Source organism: Halichoerus grypus, chromosome 11 (genome assembly GCF_964656455.1).
Source record: "Halichoerus grypus chromosome 11, mHalGry1.hap1.1, whole genome shotgun sequence".
In the NCBI taxonomy this organism is placed as follows: Eukaryota; Metazoa; Chordata; class Mammalia; order Carnivora; family Phocidae; genus Halichoerus; species Halichoerus grypus.
The window spans coordinates 47,762,235-47,776,997 of record NC_135722.1 but is presented as its reverse complement, the minus strand read 5'-3'; the positions used below and the strand labels follow the sequence as shown (position 1 = coordinate 47,776,997).

Here is a 14,763-nt window from a genome sequence, read left to right as displayed (position 1 = left end):
ATTGCAAATGGCAAGAATTCCTTCTTTTTTATGGCTACATAATATTCCACGGTGTATAACTACCACATCTGTTGACATGATTGTATGGTTTTTATCTCTCATTCTGTTAATGTGGTCTATCACGTTGATTGGTTTGCATACGTTAAAACAAACTTGCATCCCAGGGGTATATCCCACTTAGTCAAAATTGAGACTTAAACAATGAGATGAAAAAGTTTAAGATGATTATATGAGGAAATAGAGACTTTCACATGTGAAAATGGAATAGTGAAGTTTGTGAAATGGCTGGTCAGAGAACTCTAGCCAAATTTTAATTGTGTTAAAGAATGGGATCCAGAGACCCAGTAGGCTCTGATACCACCTATAATCAATGAAGCTGTGATTTGAATCCCAGTTACAAGCACTTCGGTAGCTCTCCTCACCTGCATTCACTCTAGCACAACCTCATGCTTCCTCTCTTGAGATTCTTCTTTGCAGGGTTTTCTCCCAAGATGCTTTGCTGCCATTCTGGAATCTTCACTCTACCCATCAACTTTACATGGAGTTCGTTCTCTACCTCTTCATTTTAACTGAACCTTGTTGTCTGAGAAGGGCACAATTGCTTCTCGGCTCTGTTGAAAGGAAGTTGCTCACTTGCCTATGCTACAGGCACTAGACACAATGTTGATATTCTCCTAGCTTCTTACTATATTTCTAAGTCATTTGTTTGCATATTTATGATAAAACATTTTCCTCATTGACACCAATCTTATTCAGCTATGAAACAATATACAGTTGACCCTTGAACGATGCAGGGGTTAGGGGCACTGACCTCTGCATAGTCAAAAACCACATATAACTTTTGACTCCCCCCAAAACTTAGTTGAGGTGCCTGGGTGGCTCAGTCAGTAAAGTGTCTGACTTCCACTCAGGTCATGATCTCAGGGACTGGGATCCAGCCCCACTCGGAGCCCCACAAGGGACTCCACAGTCCTCACTCAGCGGGGAGTCTGCTTCTCTCTTTCCTTCTCCCTCTGACCCTCACCCCCCACCCCCATGTGCGTACACATGCACTGTCTCTCTCTCTCTCTCTCAAATAAATAAATAAAATATTTTTTTAAAAAGTCAGTTAACACATATTTTGTATGTTATATGTATTATATACTGTATTCTTACAACAAAGTAAGGTAGAGAATAAAAAATGTTAAAATCATAAGGGAAGAAAATATATTTACAGTACTGTACTATATTTATTGAAAAAATCCCCATATAAGTGGACCCACGCAATTCAAACCCATGTTGTTCAAGGGTGAACTGTATTATTATCCTCAGAGTCTTTTACTGACAACCCAGTTTCTTCTCATTTTTTTAGCAAATTGCCACCAGCCTCTTGATCTTTTTCCCACCTCAGTCCCTCAGTCCTCCGGCATTGGCAACTTCACACCATGTGGCTGTGCCTAGACAGTGTGACCTCAAAATGCCTAGACTCCTTGCAGCGTCTAACATCTTCCACAATCCACCTGAGAACTTTACTACAATGGCCTCAATTAGATTCTTCAGTTTTATATATAGCACCTTCCACTTCTGTGATTTTCATAAATTAGGAGCTTTGATTTTTTAAGCTCTAAGTCAAATAGCATTTGAGTTATTTGCTTTTTGAGGACTCAAGAAAGTTAATTGTGAAACCATCTAGCCTGTTCCTTTGCCGGGGAATAGAAAGAATAGCTCTTTGACAGACTTTTCTATATTATTCATAAAATCTGGTATGTTAAAAATGTCTCTTTTGCAGTAATTTTCATCAGTTTATTTTTCCAGAAATTCATCCATTCCCATCTAGTTTCCTTATTTCTTTGAAAAGAGCTGAACAAGGTCATTCTTAAAATTCCTTGAAGTTTCTCTGTATTGTGGCCTTTCATTCATTTCAACTCTAAGACTTTGTAGTTTCTCCTTTTTTCATTAAGTAAATTAGTGATTTTCCTTCTCTCTTGTTGGCTCACTCTCCCCCTCTCTTTCATTTTTTCTCCTTTTCCATCTTAGTGTAATTTTTTTCCTCTTCCAAAGGCAACAAAGGTTCTGAAAATAGTTTTCCAAACTGTTTTTCAGTATGTTTACTACATACATATGTGCCTGTGCGTATATGCATGTATGTGTTATATGTACGTATATGTGTAATGACATTTTAAAATATTTTTCTCATTTTAAAATATTTTAAAACTACGCCTGGTTTTGTAGTAGGAAAGGAGTGCGACCAGGATATATCAGGCAATTAGAATGCACTTTAATTGCTTTATACACGAAGTGATGATTTTATTGGAAATACTCTATTTTTACCACTTTATCAGCCAATAGGTTTATGAAAAAGTGCTCAACATCACTAATGAACAGGGGCATGTGAATCAAAGCCACAATGAGCTATCACCTCACTCCTGTTAGAATGAGTATTCTCAAAAAGACAAGAAATAACAAGTGTTAGGATGTGGAGGAAAGGGAATCCTTGTGCACAGTTGGCAGGAATACAAATTAGTATAGCCAGTATGGAAAACAGTATAGAGTTTCCTCAAAAAATTAAAATAGAACTACTATATGAACCAGAAATTTCACTTCTGGGTATATAGCTGAAGGAAAAGAAATTAATATCTCAAAGAAGTATCTGCACACCCATGTTCATTGCCACATTATTCACAATAGCTAAGATGTGAAAACAACCTAAGTGTCCATTGATAGATGAACAAGTAAAGAAACTCACATATATACATAATGGAATATTATTCAGCCCTCAAAAAAGGAAATTCTACCATTTGCAATACTGTGTGAACTTGGAGGACATAATGCTTAGTGAGATAAGCCAGAGACAGAAAGACAAATATTACATGCTATCTATGTGGAATCTAGACAAGTTGAACTTAGTGAAACAAAAAGTAGAATAGTGGTTGCCAGGGGTTAAGGAGTAGTAGAAATGGGATGATATTGGTCATAGAGTACAAACTTATAGTTAATGTACAACATGGTGACTATAGTTAATAATAACATATTGTATACTTGAAAATTGCTAAGAGTAAATCTTAAAAGCTCTCATTACAAGAGGAAAAAAAGTGTAACTGTGTGATGCTGGATGTTAACTAGACTTATTGTGATGATCATCTCACCATATATACATATATCAAATCATTATGTTGTCTACCTGAAACTAATGTAACATTATATGTTAATTATCTCCATAAAAAATAACTAAGAAAATTGAAAAACCTAACATTACACCTTGAGGAACTAGAAAAAGAAGAACAAACTAAGCCCAAAGTTAGGAGGTAGGAAGGAAATAACCATGATAAGAGCAGAAATTAAATAAAATAGAGACCAAAAAACAATAGAAAAGATCAACAAAACTAAGATCTGGTTCTTTGAAAAGAAAAACAAAATTGACAAATCTTTGAGTAACTAATACAAAAAGAGAGAAGTCTCAAAATTAGAAATGAAAAAGGATACAGTGCAGCTGATACTATAGAAATACAGGATCATAAGAGACTGCTATGAACAACGACACACCAACAAATTAGAGAACCTAGAAGAAATGGTAAAATTCCTAAAAACATACAACCTAACAAGATTGAACAGGAAGAAATAGAAAATCTGAACACCAATAATGAGTAAGGAGAATGAAGCAATAATCCAAAACCTCCCAACAAAGAAAAACTGAGGACCATATGGTTTTACTGGTGAATTCTACCAACATTCAAAGAAGAGTTAACACCAATCCTTCTCAAACTCTTCCCCCAAAATGAAGAGAACACTCCCAAACTCATTTTATGAGGTCCACATTACTCTGACACCAAAGCCAGATAAGGACACTACAGAAAAGAAACCCAATTCAACAGCATGTTAAAATGACTACATTCCAGGATAGAGTGGGATTTATCCCTGGCATATAAGAATGGCTCAACGTATATAGATCATAAATGTGATACACCACATTAACAAATGAAAAATAAAAATCATGATCATCTCAATAGATGCAGAAAAAGCATCTATAAAATTCAACACAGTTTCATAATAAAAACTTTCTACAAATTGGGAATAGAAGGAATGTATCTCAACATAATAAAGGCCATAAATGACAAGACCATAGCTAAAATCCTGCTCAATGATGAAAGATTGAAAGCTTTCCTCCAGGAATAGGAATAAGACAAGGATGCCCACTCTTAGTACTCCTTGTTCAACGTGGTACTGGAAGTCCAAGCCAGAGCAATTAGGCAAGATAAAGAAGTAAAAGGCATCCAGGGGTACCTGAGTGGCTCAGTCAGTTAAGCGTCCAGCTCTTGATCTCTGCTCAGGTCGTGATCTCAGGGTCATGGAATTGAGCACTACATGGGGCTCCATGCTCAGCATGGAATCTGCTTGGGATTGTCTCTGTTTCTCTCCCTCTGCTCCTTACCCGCTTGGGTGTGTACTCTCTCTCTCTTTCTAAAATAAATAAATCTTAAAAAAATAATAAAATAAAAGGCATCCAAATTAGAATGGAAGAAGTAAAACAGTCACTGTTTTTAGATAACATGATCTTACATATAGAAAATCCTAAAGACCACCAAAGAACTGTTGGAACTGATAAACTCAGTAAGTTGCAGGGTACAAGATTAATGTACAAAAGTCAGTTGTATCTCTATATACTAACAACTAACTATCATGAAAAATTCTGTGTTCTGTCTGTATATAAAGTAAGAGTCCTGGGTTTTGTATAGAGAACTTTGAAAGGTAGTACTTATTTTTTTTTTTAAAGATTTATTTATCCATTTCAGAGACAGAGCACGTGCGAGGGAGCAGGGGTTGGGGCAGAGGGAGAGAGAAAAATCCTGAAGCAGACTCCCTGCTGAGCACAGAGCCTAAGGCGAGGCTTGATCCCAGGACTCCAAGACCATGACCCAGCCAAAATCAAGAGTCAGCTGCTTAACTGACTGAGCCACCCAGGTGCCCCGAGAGGTGGTTCTTAGAAAATTACTGTTCATTGTTATCAATTTTTCTATCAGTTGGCTCTAACAATACAAGAAAGGAGAGATGGAGGAAAGAAGAAAGGAGAGAGGAAAAACGGAGGGCTGAGAGAAGGAACCAAGGAAGGAGAAATGAAACATAATAAGAGGAAGGAAAGAATCATGAAAAACAATTATGAAGACTTACCTCTGTGTGACTTACTATGGGAAGTGATGGATATGTTAATTAACTTGATTACAGGGATTATTTCATAATATATATGTATGAAAGCATAAAGTAGTAAACTTTAAATATACACAATTCCTATGTGTTAATTATACCTCAATGCTGAAAACAAATCATAGAGAAAACTTGAGAATATGGATGATTTAAATCTCATTCAGAGATTATTTATTTTTGCTTTAGGTAGGCATTTAGGATGCGGCAGAACACCTTAATCCAAAATAGTATTGAGGTTACTGGAAGCTGGGTTTCAGTCTTTGTGATGATTTGGTTTGCTCTTGCTCTGAGTGTTCCCGTTGAAAGCATAGGGTTTTTGCTAGGACCTTCCGTCCTTGCTTGACCCTGACCTACAATTTCCCCAGCCTCTTACAGCTTCAAAAATCTGTTTGGTTTATCAGCAAGTAATCTGGGTTATATGTTTTTTAGCCCCTCAGACATTACTTTTCACTTAGCAAATTCCTCAAGATGAAAAGTGATACAGAATGGTGAGCTCCCAGTAAGGGTTTTTCTTTTTCTTCTTCTTTTTTTCTTTCCAGGATCATGGACACTTGAGCTATTTTTGCTTTTGTAGCTCTTGAATGCCTTTATGCTGAACTTTATCTATAGATACATTGTGACTAAAATCTGGGTCTACTTCAGGGACCTCACTGGCTGAGTGCTGCAGTAGATATAAGCAGGAATGACTTCTCAGAATGCCCTGGTGCCCAGGTCTTCCTATGCATGCCCCCCTTTTTGAATTACAATTTTTGAGATAATTGCCAGTTCACATATAGTTGTAGTATGTAATACAAGAGTTCTTCTGTACTCTCAACCCATTGTCTCCTAATGGGGACATCTTGAGAAACTGTAGTACAATATTGCTGTTGACATTGCTATAATCTTCTTTATCTTTTTTGTAAACAAAGTACTATTATGGTCTGTGTCTATTAATCTCCATATCTTAAATCTTAGTGGTTCTGTTTCTGTTGTTCATTGTTTGCACTGGCTCCCACGCCTGGCGCTACTTTGTTTCCTTTCTTGCTAGTCATTATCTTTCACTGTGTGCTAGTTACTGCATTTGAATAATTGTTGATAGGAATCATGGTGGCTTGAGTTGTTTGCTTATTCAGTTCATCTTGAGGCACCACCTGTCCTTGACCATCTTATATCCAAGTTCAAGGCTTTAGACTCTCCATCTTCAGGGCAGCAAATCTGTGGGAGACTTGGTCATTTCAGGTTTCCCCTTCTCCTGAGGATATATGTGAGGTGTATCATTCAGAACCGTCACCTGGACATATCCTTGGTTTTGACTTATCCTCCCATCCCAAAAGAACACTAAATCCTCCACCTGAGTTGGTAACAACACTTCCTTCTGATCAAATACTCTCATGGCAAAAGCATTTTTTAATAAGGATTTTAAAAAATATTTTTAAGTAATCTCTGTACCCAACATGGGGCTCAAACAACCCTGAGATCAAGAGTCATGCTCCACTGACTGAGCCAGCCAGGTGCCCCAAAAAGCATTTTTGAGTGTTAGGTCTACTTCTCTGGGTTCTCAGTTTGTGGTGAGGCAATTCCTTATTGTCCTCTAATGCGGAATTTAAGATCTATTTAACATTTTATCATCTGTTCCAGTTGTGCTCACCTTTGGACTGGTAAAAATGATCAAGCCTGCCATTGCCCCAAAGGTAAATTATATGCATATGAGTGGGAGATTAAATTTGCCCCTATGTATACAGGTAACCATATTACCTGACCAAGAAATGTCCTCACCTCCTACATCTTTGCTCAGATGTTACCTTCCCAGTGAGACCTACATTGACTCCTCCCAGCCCCTGACGTGTTAGTCTCTCTTACTCTGCTCTAGCATTTTTTTTCTTTCTCTAAGCATGGCTCTCCTAATAATCTGAATCACCAACTTGTTTGTGTCATTGTATCTTCCATGCTATAAGATAAATTCCATGAGAGCAGGTTTCTCTGCAGTCTTGTCACTTATATTCCCCATAGTCTGGATGCTTGTCACTTATATTCCCCATAGCCTAGGACAATCCCTGGAATATAAGATCATTCAATATAATTTTTGAATGCATGAAAGAACAAATAATGAAATGATTAAAGCCCTATAAGTTTGTCAGCAAAAAGAAAGGTTTTTGTGTCTGAAACACTAAAGAGGGGGCAGCAAAAGTAAATGTGTTTGTAGTCAACCTGTAAAGGTGGTTAAGTCCTACAGGGTGCAGTCAAAAATTCAGAAGAGTCCAGTTCCCTCCAATTTCCTGAGCAGGATGGGCTTGACCATGAATTCTTCCAAGACTTTGTTCACTCCTTGTCCTTAAGGAGGCCAGGAACCCTGCTCATTTCCACAGAGAAGCCACCTGTTTAAACCTGACAAAATTCACAGGTCAGTCAGGGCCATCTCATCCTCTTATCCTCTGGGTAGCCCCATATTGTGACTGGGCCAGAGATCAAGTGCACAGGCCAGAATTTCATGGGTCCACAAAGGCCATCCTCAGCCGATGACCTTCTTGTGGGAAAAACAATTCCACCAATTTTCTGTCTGGTTCCACTTTGTCATTTCCTCTCAGAGGTACTCAGTTATACGTAGAGTTATCACACTCATTACAGGATAAAATGTTATTGAAAATGGACACAGTCTTAAAGGTTTGGAGGTACAATAACCCTAACTTATGGCAGAGAATATTTGAAGAAAATATGTGAATTAAATTTTAAAAGGATTTCAACTGATAAGGTATGCCTTCACGTGTATCAATACGTGTTTCTAATTATGAATTTCATTAAAGTAACTCACTATGGGCCTCTGATTTATAATTTGATATAAAAAAAATCCACCCTCTTCATTTACTAGAAAGCTCCACACTGGCTAATGGCCTATGGTCCTATGTATTTAGACCATAGATACTATTTCCTTTTATTATTATGGTATATTATCATATCAAAATCATAAAATAACAGATTTCATTAAGAAAATATTTTTCTGCCAAGCTCTGTCTTCAGATCCCCCTTCATCTCACTGTTCCTGAGGCTGTAGATGAGGGGGTTCAACATGGGTATCACTACCATGTAGAACACAGACACCATCTTGTTCTGGTCAGTTGAGTAGCAGGACTTGGGCATCACATAAATGAATGTGATGGTCCCATAGAACAGAGTGACCGGGGGCACGTGGGTGGCTCAGTCGTTAAGCATCTGCCTTCAGCTCAGATCATGATCCCAGGGTCCTGGGATCGAGTCCCGCAACAGGCTCTCTGCTCAGCGGGGAGTCTGCTTCTCCCTCTCCCTCTGCCCCTCTCCCCTGTTTGTGCTCTCTTGTGTGCTCTCGCTCGCTCTCTCTATCAAATAAATAAATAAAATCTTAAAAAAAAAAAAAACCAGAGTGACCATGGTGAGGTGGGATGTTCAGTTGCAGAAGGCCTTGTGGCATCCAATGGTGGACCTCATCTTCAGGATGGTAATGAGAATACAGATGTAGGAGACCCTATGACACACACCGTGACTATGATGATGGAGCCAGCCATAAATGAGGGGACGACTGTGGGGATACTGCCATCAGAACAGGAGCGTTTAACTAAAGGAGCAAAATCACAGAAAATATGATAGACTTGATTTAGTCCAATGTCTACTCATCAGAACCAGTTAGCAGGAAATGGAAACCCCAGCAGTGCGAGGAGCAAGTGCAAAAAGACCCATAGACAGACCTTCCATCTACATGACTGAAGGTGATGGGTAGGGGTTATAACTAGTCCCTCAGGAAGGAGGAATCTGCGGCAGCACTCAGAACCTGATGTTTATATTTGATTTATCTTTAATTTTGAGCATGCACAGTAAAGTACATATGGCTCTCATTCCTGAATATGCATTGAGACTGTCTTATGACAAGTTCTCCAAAGGCAGAGCCTTAGACAGCAATTCCTATGCAAGTGGTTTAGTGAGGAGTGATGTCCAGGGAAAACTTACAAGGATGAGAGAGAAGCAGGAGAAGCCAGATAAAGCTGTGGGCTCTGCTGAAGGGTGGCTTCATTCTGATCCAACAGGCAGCACTGAAGCCTGGAATGATACTTCAGAGGTGTCCTACCCCACAGCAACAGGGTGTGTTTGTCACTGTTGTCCCTAAATCACTGTTTCCTTCTGTTGTTGGTAATGGGCCACCCTGGGAGTGAGGACATGCTCTCCCCAATAATTCCAGTCAGTTATGTTTCTTTCAGTAGAGAGCCATTTTCAAAAGAGCATGGCTGTGAACGTTAGCAGCTAGCTCTCAGAGAAGCTGTTCACTGGCTTGGCAAGAGAGCTCTAGGAAAGGCACAGAAATGTCTGTCTAGCTTTAAAAGTCCCGTTTTACTGTTATTTACAGCTCGCTGGACTGTTGCATCACATCTGCTAGCACTGAGGTTCTGGATGCAGTGGAGGACATCCAAAGTAAGTGCCTCGCCTAATAGAACTCCTTCTTGATGACCTTAATTTTTCTCTTGGGTTTTAACCTTAGACAAACAAAGGGCTTTTTGGATAGGTGGAATTTGTTCTGAACCTTGAAGCATGGGCAAGAGTTTGAATAGGAAAACTCAGGAAAAGGGATTTTCAGAAAGAATAGACTTCAGAATGACGAAAGTACAGAATTTCATCAGGAGACAGTGTATTGACTGGCTTGCCACAACTATTGAGGGTTATGACAGTAGATATTGGAGAAAAGACTTGATAGCACATTAGGTAGAAAAAAGCACAGATGGTGGAGGCCAAGCTAATGAGAGAGACAATTAAGAACCATTGTGAATCTCATGAATGGCAGAGCAGTGACTAGGGATTTTCTTTTTCAGCAAGGTCCTCCTTAGCAGAGTGGCCTCAGGAGAAAGAAATCACAGTGCTCATGCTGCATGTTCATTTTCTTCCTATTCGCCTTCTTCTGAACATTTCCCCAGGCAGTAGCTTCTCAAGACCCGCCAGCCCCTTGCCCTGTGTTTAGGGCAGAGGAGATCTGAGGGACTTGGCACATTTTCAGAATTATAAAATAATGACATTTTACTTCCTGTAAAGTTACTTCCCCTGAGGGAATATCTACATCCCAAGATATATGTATATATATATATATATATATATTTTTTTTTTTTTAAGATTTTATTTATTTGACAGAGAGACACAGTGAGAGAGGGAACACAAGCAGGGGGAGCAGGAGAGGGAGAAACAGGCTTCCCACTGAGCAGGGAGCCTGATGCAGGGCTCGATCCCAGGACCCTGGGATCATGACCTGAGCTGAAGGCAGATGCTTAACAACTGAGCCACCCAGGTGCCCCCCAAGATATATTTTTATTTTTATTTTTATTTATTTTTTTTTTAAAGATTTTATTTATTTATTTGACAGAGAGAGATACAGTGAGAGAGGGAACACAAGCAGGGGGAGTGGGAGAGGGAGAAGCAGGCTTCCCACCGAGCAGGGAGCCTGATGTGGGGCTCGATCCCAGGACTCTGGGATCATGACCTGAGCCGAAGGCAGACGCTTAACGACTGAGCCACCCAGGCGCCCCCCCCAAGATATATTTTTAACAAGTTGAGTTTCCATCATTTTGATTGTCAAAGAAGAAGTGCAAACATCATTGGAAAGTCTCTATGGTAGGTCAAGATTTAAAAACCTTTTTGAGGACATCACACTGGGTATTAGATCACAGAGCACAAGACTTCTGGTGTCTAAAGCAGTGGTCTCTAGATAATGGTCTCCAGTGGAAGAACTCTCATTAAAATCTTCATGGTGCTTAGTTCCATCCTTAAGGAATGGAGAAGACACAGCCTTTTGTGTGATAGGAGACTCTAATGTCAAAGGGGACAATCACCTGAAAACTTATCCCTGAATGAGGGGATACATGAACTCATAGGAAGAACTGCAGAAAACCATACTTGAGTTGCAAGACCGTAAGTTCTTCCTCCAGCTTAATATCTTATGATTTTAAAGGACTGGGAGGTGATCCTCCTTCCATGGAAGGCAGGAATTTTAGAGTTGCTTTACTCCCTACAATGAACATTTTTCTATATCCTCTAATAATTAAGTACCCACTGTGTTAATAGCCTGTTAGAAGGTATTAAAGAAACTGTGGCCTCAGAGAAGCTGGAAATTAAGAATGTTGTCAATTCCCTACTCATGGTAGAGATGGAATCCAAAACTCTCCACAGGGGAAGATTTGAAGAACTGAAAACAAAGCATAGGATAGTAAACTCAAGGTAAAATCCAGGTTAATAAAGAAGGTAAGGCTTGAGGAAAACAAACAGAAGAGCTGGAGAAATGGATAGGCATCTTGCTCTCCAGTGCCTACCAGTATCATCAGGAAGAATGGAAATAATGTCATATTGACATAATCTTCTATCACCACTGTACTAGAATAGAATGAAAAAAAAAAACCCAGAATTTACCAACAACATATATGAAAAGAAAGTATCATGAAAGTCAAATGTTTTCAATCAAAAATAATGAGAAATGTGCAGAGTACATACGCCCTCACATCCTGGACATTTCTCAAAGGCTTGCAAAACACTTGTAGTGGATATGAGCAGAGATGTGTTGTTTTCAAAAGGCTTCTCTAGCGATACTGGCATGCCCCTTAGCAGATGATCACTTAAGTTGGTCAAATGTGATTCAATACCTCACTATAAACATGGTCATAATAATAGCACTTATTTATTTCTTAGGATAGCTGTGAGGATGTAGGAGATTGTATAACTGACTCATGCAATAAAGATTAGAAGTTATTAGAATTATCTGGTGTATAAGCAAAGGGGATCTAAAAGAAGTCTACATTGAAGAGATGTAGCGTGATTATAGATAGAACATAGAAAAGCTGGTGGTAGGGGGTGCGTGGGTTGCTCAGTCAGTTGAATGACTGACTCTTGGTTTTGGCTCAGGTCATGATCTCAGGGTCCTGAGATCAAGCCCCATGTTGGGCTCCAAGCTCAATGGGAAGTCTGCTTAAGATTCTCTCTCTTCCTCTACCCCTCCCCCTCATGTGCTCACTCTCTCTCTCTCTCTCAAATAAATAGGGGTGCCTGGGTGGCTCAGTCAATTAAGCATCTGCCTTCAGCTCAGGTCATGATCTTGGGGTCCTGGGATTGAACCCTGTGTGGGGCTCCCTGCTCATCGGGGAGCCTGCTTCTCCCTCTCCCTCTGCACCCCCCCCACTCATGCTCTCTCTTTCTCAAATAAATAAAATCTTTAAAAATAATAAAATAAATCTTTAGAAAAGAAAAGCTGGTGGTATGTGAAGGATAGAGCTAGAAGAGGAAAAGGTGAGGCTGTTACAGAAATTCAAATGAGAGGTAGCATAGAATGCAGGAGACATTTTTTAGTTAAGATCCTAGAATCTAGAAAATGTAGGCAACAAGAGAGAATGAATCAAATTAATCTAAGCAAGGGCCTGAAAAATGAGTAAAAGTCTGATAGGAAATAAAATGGTGCAGGTGAAACAGAGGCAGAGGGAACACCATGTAAAAAGGCACAGCAGCATGAGGATCATGCTCTGCGCGGGAACAGGAGGGTGCAGCTGCCTGTTTGGTTGGGTAGAAGGAGCCAGGAGCAGTATTTAGGCACCAGTTATGATGAGGATTGGACATCATGCTGGGGTATTTGGATTTTCTCCTATACACAGTGTGTAGCTATTCACTATTTTTGACACTATCAGTGACTTAACATATCCTGTGTTTAGGAATCTAACATCTGATCACAGGGTAGTGAATGAAATGAAAATGCAACAGATTTGTGACTAATGGAGAACTATGCAGGTACCATATTTACCCTGTGGGAAAGGTCCAGGACAATAGCAGGGGAAATAAAAACAAAAACAAAAAACAAACAAAAAAACACAAAAATGGGGGCAAACAGACATCTGGAATTTTGGAAGTGACTTATTGGTAAAAAGATGAGGAAGGAGTCAAAACGGGTCTGATGGTGACTCTGATGTGTATAACTCAATCTGGAAATACAGGAGGAAACTCTGACATGTGGGGGAAATATGGTCAGGTCTCTTCTGAAAATCTTGCATTCAACACTTGAACACTCTCGCACTGGAAATGTGCCAGAAGTTATTGGAGATTCGTTTTTGGTAGTAGCAGAAATTGGGGAGTTATACAAGGTAAGTGGTAGCTGAAGCAATGAGAATGGAAAAACATTCCCTTTAGAGGTAAATAGGGAAACCTTCAGAGGAAAAGTAGCATGATATGGTCTCAAAGACAAGCCATATGGTCTAGGTTGAAGATTGCTCGGGTGGATGAGTTTGCCACATAGGATCTTTGTGTTGGCTGTGAACTGTACACATACTGTTCTCTCCTCTGATCTACACCTATTGATGGCTTACTGACATTCTAGTCTCCATTTAAGCATGTCACCTCCTCGGAGAGGGGGCTTCTCTGACTTCATAGACAAAAGCAGTCATTCACTCTCACATCACAGAGATCCTATGTGTCTGGTTCCATATTCTTTCCCATGTGTAAAAATGCCTGGCACATCATATACATTTAGTCAATATGTATTGAATGAATTCATGGCTTCTATAGTCACTTAATCACTCCGTAACTTGCTTTCATTGTTTTAGAAATCAGAATGAAAATTCTACATAGACTTGTGAGGATTACATGAGACAGCTCTATCTCACTCCAGCACGTTATAGGTATTAAGTGGGTGCTGGTTACCTGGCCTGACTCCTCTTGTATTCTTTGCCCAAACTACAATGCAAATAGAAAACAGCAACTCTTCAACCATCAATGTATTTGTTTTCTTCTGTTTTTAATCTTTATGATTCCTACGGAATAATTTCCAGTCAGGGTTTATCTTTTTCTCTTGTACACTCCTTCAGTTTCCACTGCTGATTATTTACTATTTTTCTTTCCTTTCAACTTTAATAGTGACTGAAATTAGAATTAAAATTCTGTTGTCTTCCTATCACTTTTCTGTCCTCACCTCTTATAAGATCAGATGCTGAATGAACAATCTAAATAGAAATATGATTGGCCAAATTGACCTAAAGAATTTGAGTTGATTCTATTCAGATCTGTACTTCAAAGTAAGCCGTATAACAAGTATACCTGCTAGAATATGTCCTGGATGTTTTGCTAAAAACTCAAAAGTTGACTAGAACGTTATGACCAGAATATGCCATTCTAGAATGAGACAGTACCTTCAAAATCATTTGACTTCAAACTAGACCATTATATTAGGCATCTGGAAAAAAAATTTCAATGAGAAATTCTTAAGAACTTAAAAATTATTGATATGTATTAAGAGCTGATATTATATATCTCAAGCTCCAAATACTGCCATTGGATAGAACCTAGCAGAAGTTATACATTGCATTCATTTTTTAAAATTTTTTATTGTTACGTTAATCACCATACATTACATCATTAGTTTTTGATGTAGTGTTCCATGATTCATTGTTTGTGCATAACACCCAGTGCTCCATGCAGAACGTGCCCTCTTTAATACCCATCACCAGGCTAACCCATCCTCCCACCCCCCTCCCCTCTAGAACCCTCAGTTTGTTTTTCAGAGTCCATCGTCTCTCATGGTTCGTCTCCCCCTCCGATTTCCCCCTCTTCATTCTTCCCCTCCTGCTATCT

At 39.2% G+C, this 14,763-nt stretch overlaps 1 protein-coding gene across 1 annotated transcript in view; it reads left to right on the top strand.

Moving 5' to 3' along the window:
• The first annotated feature begins 9,010 nt into the window (after positions 1-9,010).
• Positions 9,011-14,763, top strand: part of LOC118541733 (olfactory receptor 10Z1-like) — a 6,806-nt gene continuing 1,053 nt past the window's right edge. Inside the window, exons 1-3 of the mRNA XM_036101513.2 lie at positions 9,011-9,264; positions 9,527-9,591; positions 13,228-13,280. Of these exons, the coding sequence (XP_035957406.2) occupies positions 9,011-9,264; positions 9,527-9,591; positions 13,228-13,280 (372 nt within the window). The remainder of the gene's footprint in view (positions 9,265-9,526; positions 9,592-13,227; positions 13,281-14,763) is intronic.